Raw genomic sequence first — 10,914 nt, 5'->3', positions numbered from 1 at the left:
GCAACTGATTTATTGTGACAGGTCTATAAAGACACACCTGATCAGTTTCTCAGAGATAGAATGTGGGAAGTTCAATAATGTTTTCTTGGTAAGCAAACCCCCCCCCCCCCCAGGCATTACGCCCACACCAACCGTAAGCCGTCCAATTAAACAAAGCAGTGACTATGGAGACGAGGTAGTGACTAATAGAGTTGCTCCCAACAAGTTAATCAGGTAGAATGATTTCTCATGAAAGGTCTTGTTTTGGTATCGAGATGAAATGAGTCATAAAAAATACAAGAGAATAATTTAGTGTAAAAATATCCCTCACAAATAGATGTTCTGAGGTATAACAAATGCCCTATAAGTCCATGACTTACTATATACTATAAAAGAGCTATAGTTATGTTTTTGACATCTATTTCCCATTATAGTTTGCAACATGTTGCATTTCCATACCACTTAAACTGGACTGAATAACCATTCATTGATCATAACTTTGAAAAAATAATAGTAGACAAAGATATGTAAAAAGTACGGAGCCCCGCAAGGGACATGGGAGAAAAAAAATTAAGACGGACTTTTGCGAAATCTCGCAAAACTTTTGCGAGATTCCGAGTTTGTTTTGCGAGATCTCGCAAAAGTTTTGCGAGATACCGAATTAGTTTTGCGAGATCTCGCAAAAGTTCATCGTCGTTTTTTTTTTCTCCCATGTCCCTTGCGGGGCTCCGTAAAGAAGTGCACCTTTAAAGTATGAGACAAAAACAGGGGGTGTCGACCAGTAACTTGCAGGCTACAGCTGTTTTTTTTGTGCCTTTATGTCCTACATTACGGTACAAATGAAGGTTCTGCGCTCATACTTGAAACAGTACTGTACAGTCAGCGAGGCGGGGCCAACGAATTTAGCTAAGAAGGAACTCCTGTGTTTATGGATTCATGATTGTGAAAGCCCATTATGAGGTGAGTTCGCATGGAAAAAAATGTCTGCTTATCGAGACAACTGCAAATGAAATTGCTCTCACACGAGCTACGGTAAGAGCCCGTTGAAAGAGCTCAAATTAAAACAAAAGATAAAAGGCACCTATCTGATTTCCCTTTTGCTCTCCCGACAGTCCGAGCTTCAGAGCAGCAGCACCTATGTGTCACTTTTTTTTTTTACTACACATAAACTGTGCCGCTGTTGCAAAACACGTATCACAGCAATAGACGCGTCATATTCTGGATTCGTTTTATAACCAAAACTAAGAATCGTTATCACGTTGATACATTAAGAAAAAAAGGTTTGGTATATAAAATGTAAAACATGTGATCCAAAAAACAAAAAAGAGTTGCACGTCACAAGTGAAATCGCAAGAGAGTCCAAAGTGAAATCGTAAGTTTTATTTGCTCGAAGTCCAAAACCTAATACGGAGTCCAGAAATCTGATGAATTTATATAGGTTTTATTTAAATATCGAATAATCGACGTCTTTATCACCAATGATGATAAAAAATACTAACCTTGGGTTCGGAAAATATGTCAGTGTTTCTTTGACTGAGAGGTTAAGAGAACTTCAGATGTATAACCAGTGTTTTACTCTTAGATCTGTCCTGTTGGTCCCTTTTCTCTTCCTGCCCCTGACAGCAGGAAGTGATGTCACAGGGAAGGAATTTGACCAGAAGCCCAACTTTGTTCTAATGGTTGTTGATGACTTAGGAATTGGTGATATAGGGTGCTACGGGAATGACACCATTAGGTAAGTCTGAAATGTGTGTAGCTGTGTGTTTCGCTCCACTATTCTTTTTTTTAAGTTTATTTTTTCACCTTTCTAGAATTTCATTACTGGCTAAATAAATAAATAAATTTTAAAGGACATATGCATTTAAAAAAAACCTTCTGTAGTAATTATAGACTTTGAAACACTAGCTGATAGTGAGGAACTACAATTGAGGAACTACTTCAGATCCTTTAGTAAACATTGCAAAGCCACACCATGAGAATGGCCCATAACCCAAGCAAGTAAAGAAGTCAGGCATTTAATAAAATTACAAGTGTCTGAGCACTATTGGGCATTTTACAGTTGTTCTTGATCCCTTTGATGCACTTCAGTCATTTCCCCACCCATGCTAGCCTTTCTCATTGTGTTTGTACACACTGCTATTGTCTGCACATGCACGTCATTTCTATTTTGTTATTGTGTTCATGCATTTCTCCTCTGGCTCTGACAGGTCATCAAAACAGTTTGTCCTTCTGTCACTCAGGACTACAGATCTCTCACTGACCTTAAGCATTGCATTAATGTTTTCAATCCAATGTTTTTCAGATATGTGTGAAAGCACACAGCCAGTCACACACTGTCAGTGGTAATAGTGAAATTGGCCTTCAGTTGAAAGCAAATATAAACATTTTCCTGTTCTCCGTCTTGTATCACAGGTGAATGTCATGGCACTGCTAATTACACACAAGCATGAACTGTTCTTTGTGTATAGTAATAGAGAAACTGAAACAACCAACAAACTTGCAGATGTTCTCTTAAATGTTTCCATATGGCTGAATTAGTCTTGTTTTCAGTTAGTGTGTATGCTTTTCACCAAGTAAGGCGTCTCTGTTGTACAATCTAATGTTTACATATCTGGAGGAAAAAACTGCAGGTTGTAGGCTGTCATAAATATTTGGGAATTGTATTAAACTCTAAACTCTCTTTTAAGTCCCTAATAAAAACGGCATGTAATGTAGTTAAAGTTCATTTCAATCTTCATACCAAATAATATGTCTGTTCATTCAATTTTAAAGCCATTCCGGACTTTATGTAATGTAGCATTAAAAAAAATTATTAATAGGCCATATTGTTATCACCTCTGTTTAATTTTACAGAAATACAGCTTTCTTAGTTTTGAAAATGTTGTTAAATACACAAATATTTGTGTGTCTCTAGGTTCTTAAAACTGGGGTACATGGAAACCATAATAATATAATATTATTATAATATTAAGTGTGACAGATCCTGGTGGTGTAACTTGCAAAAGCATTCGCTGAAGTTAGCGCAACCTGTTAACTAAGTGACTTCTCACATGTGATTGTTTGAGAATTCAGTCCCCGCGCCATCATATAAACCCTCTCTTTCAAGTCTTTCCTTGTTAAAGTGCTAAAGGAGTTAATGAGATACTCCTTCACACTACATCCTAAATCCTCATCATCACACATCTTCACAATGGTGATTAGCAGGAAGAAAATCCTGTAGAAGTGATACACACAGTGTGATCTGTTCATGCTACTACAATGTGCTAAATGTGTATAATAATATAATACGTGTGACTGTGTAACGTGTAACTGATTTCAAAACAGTGCAATCTGCAGCAGGGACAGGCTAAACTAGCACACTTGTCTGTGGCTGATCTCCCATTCCTTTTCAGTCTGAAGAGCAGAATTACCAATAATCTGAACGTGCATCCAGCCTCTGTTTAAACTTGATAAGACCCTTCATCATATCTGTTCAATCTCTTTAGAACTCCAAATATCGACAGACTTGCTTCTGAGGGGGTGAAGCTTACTCAGCACATTGCAGCTGCTCCACTCTGCACCCCAAGTCGTACTGCTTTTATGACGGGCCGTTATGCAATCCGCTCAGGTAACAGACATGTTTACGTTCAGTCAGCAAGTGGCAACCTGGACAAACTCCATGTTCCATATTTGATTAACCTTTTTTATTTTTTGTGCATGTGTGCATCTATTGACTAGGAATGGTTAGCACAGGGCGTGTCCGGGTGCTGCTATTCCTCGGAGGTTCAGGAGGGCTTGCACCCAGTGAGACCACCTTTGCTAAGAGACTGCAGCAGCAAGGATACACTACTGGTCTAGTGGGTGAGATGACATAATGTGCTATGGCCCTTTGGAAAATGGCACTTAAAGGTCTGCACACCGGGGATGTTTTATTGAGCACAAGAAGGCAATTTGTGATGACATCAGCATTTCCTCACTTTACCAGTGAAAGTGAGAAAAGGTTGATGGCACTGGCAGCACTTGAAATTCATATGGTTTGCATTTGGCATGCACCGTAACTCATCTGAAGAAACATACCCAGGATTTATGGTTCTGGTATCTCATCTTTATATCTCATTTTCATTGTGTATCTACAGGTAAATGGCACTTGGGTGTGAATTGCAAACACAGACGGGATCACTGTCATCACCCGAACCAGCATGGCTTCAGTTACTTCTATGGTCTACCATTCACCCTGTTCAATGACTGTGTGCCTGGAGAGGGCAGCGACGTGCTGGTAGATCTCCAGCACGCGCTCCAAAATTTGACCATGTTGCTCGGAGTTGGACTTCTCACAATCGTAAGTGTGATTTTTCTGTCAGTTTATCTTTGTTTTCATCTGCACACATTTTTTTTTTCATTTATTAATCCTTTATTTATCCAGGTAAAAATCTCACTGAGATTAAAAAAAGTCATTTCCAAGAAAGACCTGGCATGAGCATACAATTGTAATCGTAACAAGATCAACAAGATCATAATGAGGTACATTTTATTTTAAAGAAGTCTCACAGAGGCATATTTACTGAAAAGAATGGAATTATAAGAAATCCTGAGGGCTACAACATCCTTGTCTGACGATGAGTAAGAAACTGGAAAACAAAGAGTCGTTGTGCAAGTTGCCCCAAAGCAAAATTAACTGATGTGTGTAATCACTTAGACATGTGCTTAAGAGGTTGGAGGAAAAAAAAACACAAACTGCAAATGTGAAATTCAGTTACACCGCCCAGAAACTTATTCTAGAAAAAAATAATAATGTCATTATTGAAATTTGGTTAACACATGAACGTTTATTGATGGTACCTCACCTGCAGCATTGGTATTCCCAGGAGAAACCAGGGGGTACCAGTTAGCTGTGCCATTAAAAATGATTAAAAGCAAATACAAAAACCAGGAACCACTTCATCCTCGTCAAATGTTAACAAATACAACTATTTTCTATTTTCTGTTCTAGTGTGAACAAAGGACACAATGTACTACTTGTTTCACTAAGGGAAAATAATTAACTTTCATGGTAGTTTCTGATGCCATCTAGTGGTTGTATCATGAAGTTGCACAAAAGTAAATTAATAGAAAAGGGTCCCAGGAGTAATATCTGTACAATAAAATGTCTGTTATGGAGAAAATATGGTTAATGGCTTTGTTAGAGAGGACTGAGTCAGTTATATATAATCTCTGGAGTTGTAGTTTGTAATCAGGTGACGCTGGCAAACATGATATAACGAGTACCTAATTACCTGAGTACCTAATTTGTTCTCCTGCGTATAGAACCTAAGGTGAGAAAATCACTATAAAACCAAAACACTTTCTAAAAACACTAGAAGTAAACTGGGAATAACTGTGAACATTGTCATTAGGGAAGAACAAACAGACAAATCTTTCTGAATCCAGCGTTTGTGTGTCTATGTGCTACATGTTTTCAGGTGTGTGTCCGTGTGTGTGGCCTTTTTGAAGTCGGCCTGTGGCTCCTGGTACTACTTTTCTTTCTCTGCATCCTAGCAACCGCTGTGTGGTATGTGCCCTTTAAATTCTTGCCAACATGGAACTGCATCATTATGAGGAACCAAGAAGTAATCGAACAGCCGATGACCATGGAGACACTGCCCCAGAGATTGCTGGGAGAAGCACAAAACTTTATAAAGAGGTAAAAATGGTGGAGCAAAACGAATAATCACATGGCTTTTGTCCAGAGGCTTTTACTGGTAGTCTTTTGTTTGCAGTCTTATCAAGGAAGTTAACCTTGATATGATGGTTATGTTAGAGTTACAGCTGATTGATCTCCAACAATACTGATAATTTTCTGTTTCCCTTGTGAGGAAACTAACCTTAACATTTGAACTCAGACTGACATCAGTGCACGTTCAAATGATTCTTACTAATTGGGACATTCATTATTTCAGATAGTTATTACAGGGATCATTACCAAAATAAATCATATCAAAATAAATCATAAAACAGGATCTATAAAAAGTATTTGAGTTATTTTCTCTCTTTTTTTTTTTTATTGGATTTTTATTGGATTATGTGATTTATTTATTTTTTGTCCATATCACCATATGTTCATTATTAGTGGTAATGTTAATTATTTTATTTTCTGCCTAATTTTATTTAATTTATTTAATTATAGTTTTATTTTATTTGTTTCTATTGTTAATTCTAATGACCAAAAGTGTCTTCCTCTTAACAGTTTTTCATTTCCATACCCCATTTGTGGCAGCTACTTAAATTTCAACGTAAGATTGGTCACAGTAATCGGCAGTGTCTACAATGATAACTTTCATATCATCAGTTAACACGACTGGAACATTTTTATGAAAGCAATGGCTTGAATGAACTCAAAACAAAAAATTGTTACAAAATGTGCAGCTTCTCTCAGCGACTGGGGGACATTTAATGGTGTTTTAACACCTACAGTCCATTTAAATCACATCTGTTTGTGAAGATAGTAATTCCACCCATGTGACAAAAAGAACCCCACAGAGATCCTTCGGAGGTGGTGGTCTCTGTCTGGTTCCAGACAAACTCCAAACCGGTTTGTTTATGGTGTGAATGGGATCTGACCCAACAACTTGGTGTATGCTTCAAGTATGGCCTAAATTCCTTCCTGTAGCCAGGTATGCTTTGAATTCTGAGGCATGTCAGGTATCATAGATGTGCAAAGTACACAAACGGTTGTACGGACTAGCAACTAGTCATTTTTATTTTTTTATTTTCTGTATCAAAACAAACTAAAACACTGGAAAAAGATGCAAGTTTGTAAACTCATAAACTGATTCGCACCAGAATAAATGAACTCTGGGTATGAAAACGCCCTAAGATTCTTGTGTGTGTGGACCTGTGTTGTTTTGATTCACTTGAACTGTTTTCAACTCATTGAAGCAGTTTTAAAAAAAAAAAAACTCTATATAGAGCATCAAATGTCACACAGACAATGCTAGTGGCTTAGTTTGCATCAGACTTCAGATTCACAGGGCAATTTATGTGAGTGGGATTAGTTTATTGTTGGTTGTGGTTGACAATGACAGGAAATTGCTTGTCCCCACTGCCATGACAAGAAAACAGGCAATAATTAAAAAGATAAAAAAGGCCTTTGAGAGAGTGTTCAACTCCTTTTTGCTGCTCTTTAGGAATGTGGATCGTCCATTCCTCCTAGTCTTCTCATTGGCCCATATCCACACGCCAATGTTTAAAACACCACAGTTTGCTGGCAAAAGTCGGCATGGTGCCTACGGTGACAACCTAGAAGAAATGGACTGGATGATTGGTGAGTGAGGGTGGTGAAATAAGTGTGCCACCATGTGCATGCAGTGTTAAATATTATCCAGTGGCTTCTAGCTTTGTGGCAGTCAGCAATCCATGTTTTTATAATCACTACAAAATATGGCCAAATGTATGAAAGTAAGATCTCAGTGAATCAGTTGCTCTGGACCAATTAGGAATCTGTGCAGTTCTTAATTTTCCTTTGAAACCAACCTCATCCTATTATCTTACCATGCCGCTTGTCTTTTTAGGTAAAATTACAGAGACGGTGGATTCCCTTGGCATTGCCAACAATACTCTCATGTACTTTACATCTGATCATGGTGGGCATCTGGAAGATTCTAATTCACGAACTGGGCAGAAAGGAGGCTGGAACGGCATCTATAAAGGTAAACAATGTGTCAAGCTGGTTTTTTTTGCTGATATTAAATTGCAAACTTTAAAGATTTTATAGCAGGCATTCAGACATTTTTGTAGAATTTTAAATCTCATGCGTACTATTGACAAACAAACAAAAAATCACATTTCTGTGTTTTATTATATCTCCTGTTGTTTCACATGTAGGTGGGAAAGCTATGGGGGGCTGGGAAGGGGGGATCAGGGTACCTGGTATTTTCCGCTGGCCAGGCAGGCTGAGAGCAGGAAAAGTGGTGGATGAACCCACTAGCCTCATGGATCTGTATCCCACCCTTAAATATTTAGCCAAGGACAAACAACCAGACAGGTATATCAATTCACTCCCACAAGTGCTTTTTAAATTGTGTGTAATTGTATTAACTGAGTCTTGTTTCTTTCCTGTTTTCTTGCAAAGGTTAAAACAGTTTCCGATTGTATTTTACCCCATCGTTCTGACCTCTTTCTTTCTTGTGATTCTATTCCAGACAATCCGATGGCTATAACCTCATGCCGCTGTTGGAGGGGGAAGTTGCACGATCAGAGCACGAGTTCATGTTCCACTACTGTGGCATCTACCTGAATGCAGTGCGCTGGCACCCACCTGGCAGTAAGTTTACACATATATAAACCTAGAAGATCAACATTTTTGATTCTTTATTCCTTATTTCTTGTTACAGTTAGGGATATTAATGCCAAAAATTCCCAAAGTTTTTAAATAATGTGATCTGTAAATATAAAGAAAAGAAATTTTAGTACTCAGTAACAAAAACTTGAAATAGAAAACAGCACTCAGAGACCTCAATCGCCCCCGAAGGGCAAAGGCTATAATAAAACATTGATGCTTTATCACACACATGCTGACATCAGCCTGTTTTTTATTACCACGTGATGGCATTAGCCTACAGTAGTAACAATAGCTGACGGTGTGTCTGGTGTTTTGGCTAAAGGATAAAATAAGTACATCCATATTATATGTGCTCTTATTATGTTTTATATTGTAAGCTGAATAAATACAGTGAGGGACATAAAAACTTCTTTCTTATTTCTTAGTGCAGCAAAAACTTTGTCCCACTTCAGAACATCAACTTTGCACAGTTCATCAGTTCATATACAAACCTTCCCTAATATTTCTGTTAGACTTATTAAAATAGATGCTTCAGTGATTGTTTTGGCCTTTAGCTGGTTCACTGTTTGCTGTAGACTGATTAATATCTAAACTCTAGAGCTGCAACCTTTCCAGCTTCATAAAAATCAATGATTGATGACAGTGAGTCTTTCCAAATCAATTTTTGGGATACGTGCGTCACAGCAGAAGATGGTTTTTGTTTTTCATGTTTTTTATTTATTTTCTTAGTAAATTCCAACCCTGAAATGTTTATTTTTAAAGGTCAAAGTAAGGCTGTTGCAAATAATTACGTTTTATTGGTTGGACTCCTGACTCTTTTTGCTAATTCCTGACTCTAGTTAGTCATTTTTAATTTGAATGATCTTTTCTATAAGAACAATGTAATGGTTTGTGTGCTACTAGTTCAAATTGATGGTTTTGTCATGATTATGACCTAGATGAAGATTTGACCTGATTTCAATACATACATTTATATATAAAGATAATTTTTAAAAATTCACTTTTTGTCTTGCCACACTATGTTGATGTCATGTTCATGTGTGTTTCCATACAGGTGACTCTATCTACAAGGTGCACTTCTTCACTCCCAACTTTTTTCCCCCGGGTGCCGGTGGCTGCTATGACACAAAGATTTGCCTTTGTCATGGAGAGCATGTGACTCACCATGACCCGCCGCTACTGTATAACCTCTTCCACGATCCCTCAGAGTCTCGGCCTCTGACTCCTGATACTGAGCCCCGATATGCTGAAATCCTTGAACAGACCGCCAAAGCCGTGGAGAGACATAAAAGCACACTCCCAAATGAACAGGCACCTGCTGATGCTAATTCAGAGGCCAATACAGCTGAACAGGGTGTCGAATTGCAACTGACTTGGGACAAGATTTTGTGGAGACCCTGGCTTCAGCCTTGCTGTGGGACTTTTCCATTCTGTGGATGCAAGGAGAACACAACTCATATGTAAGACAGACAAAAGTTGGAACAAACGACTTTGGTTTCATGAAGGTGCTCGCTGTTTAAAAAAATCGAATAAAATAGTTTAATAATTTAATTAGTGCTTTTGTTTTTACATTGGATTTCTAGCACTTTTAGTCTAAAGCTACCAATGTATTGTGTGGAAATGAAGAGAGAAGCTGAAAAATTACATATTAAATTAATTAGAAATAATCCAGAACCAAGTGTATTAGTGTTGAAGTGGACTAAGGACTCCACACGACTATACCTGTGATTCTGTAATCTACATTTTTGGTGCAGTTGAGTCAAGGAAGATTTAGCTATGTAATAATTCCGTGAAGTGAATTAGTGCTTTTAATTTGTATTGGGAAAAGTGGCTTCATGGTGTAGTGGTTACCACATTCACCTTACATGCAATGAGACAAGTCCAGCTTCACGGGGTCACAAGCTCGTGTAGCCTTAGTGCCGGTTCCAAGCCCAGAAAAATGAGAGGGTTGCATCAGGAGGTGTATTTGGCACCAAGTCAAGCGTGAGCATTCATCCACTTTGACAAGCCCTTGAGAAATAAAGGGCATCTTATAATAGGAAAAACATTAGCCGTGCTTGTTATATAAAAGAAGGAAAAAGAAAATGCTCGGTGAGTTTTAATGATTTTGCCTGCATTCAGTCTTCTGGTGAGGTCATTGTGCTTTACCCTGTCTGTTTTTCCTTGTCTCTCTCTATGCTCCTCTCTTTCTCCTTACTCCAACTGGTCGAGGCAGATGTCCACACTCCCCGAGTCAGGTTTTGCTGGAGGTTTCTTCCTGTTAAAAGGGAAAGTTTATTTAATTGCCTTAATCTACTGTGCCAAGTGTTTGCTTAGAGGGCATTATTGTGTTTTAGAATCATTACGTAAAATGGGAAGTACCTTGAGATGACTAATGTTGTGATTGGGAGCTATGTAAATAAAAATGAATTGATTGTATTTTTCTTGTCTTTTTTTAAATCTATTTTTTAATGAAGTTAATTCATCCAGCAGTGCAGAAAATGGAGGTAAAACTGCTCTAGAAGGTAATATAGGCTGTGTTCCATTAGGGGGCAAAGTCAGACTGTGTTTGGTTTGGTGAAGCGCTTTCCAGTTTTAAAACAGAAGACTTAAGGGTTAAGTGTGAGATTATAGTTCTGCCACTGTAGGCTGCTATGCTG

General features: G+C 38.1%; 1 protein-coding gene across 3 annotated transcripts; it reads left to right on the top strand.

Annotated features, from left to right (window-relative positions):
- The first annotated feature begins 704 nt into the window (after positions 1-704).
- Positions 705-10,693, top strand: arsh (arylsulfatase H). Of its 3 annotated transcripts, none has more exons than XM_087853033.1 (11): positions 705-939; positions 1,603-1,714; positions 3,465-3,586; positions 3,697-3,819; positions 4,095-4,297; positions 5,418-5,638; positions 7,122-7,258; positions 7,506-7,643; positions 7,819-7,978; positions 8,136-8,257; positions 9,330-10,693. In XM_087853033.1, the coding sequence occupies exons 2-11, from the start codon at positions 1,656-1,658 to the stop codon at positions 9,737-9,739; spliced, it is 1,695 nt and encodes a 564-aa protein (XP_087709159.1). In that variant the 5' UTR covers positions 705-939; positions 1,603-1,655; the 3' UTR covers positions 9,740-10,693. The 3 variants fall into 3 exon arrangements, with proteins under 3 accessions (XP_087709159.1, XP_087709158.1, XP_087709157.1); XM_087853032.1 differs by having other exon boundaries at positions 1,562-1,714; XM_087853031.1 differs by lacking the exon at positions 705-939 and having other exon boundaries at positions 1,536-1,714.
- The last annotated feature ends 221 nt before the right edge of the window (positions 10,694-10,914 follow it).

This window comes from Neolamprologus brichardi, chromosome 16 (assembly GCF_056152115.1).
Source record: "Neolamprologus brichardi isolate AB-2024 chromosome 16, ASM5615211v1, whole genome shotgun sequence".
NCBI lineage: Eukaryota > Metazoa > Chordata > Actinopteri > Cichliformes > Cichlidae > Neolamprologus > Neolamprologus brichardi.
This window is presented reverse-complemented; position numbering and strand designations above follow the sequence as displayed.

What these genes read in the sequence shown, in the direction of transcription:
- arsh (XM_087853031.1), top strand. Translation starts at nt 1,536, where the DNA reads ATGTATAACCAGTGTTTTACTCTTAGATCTGTCCTGTTGGTCCCTTTT. An exon ending in TACGGGAATGACACCATTAG is followed by an intron (nt 1,715 to 3,464) that starts GTAAGTCTGAAA and finishes CAATCTCTTTAG; the next exon opens with AACTCCAAATATCGACAGAC. An exon ending in AGAAATGGACTGGATGATTG is followed by an intron (nt 7,259 to 7,505) that starts GTGAGTGAGGGT and finishes TTGTCTTTTTAG; the next exon opens with GTAAAATTACAGAGACGGTG.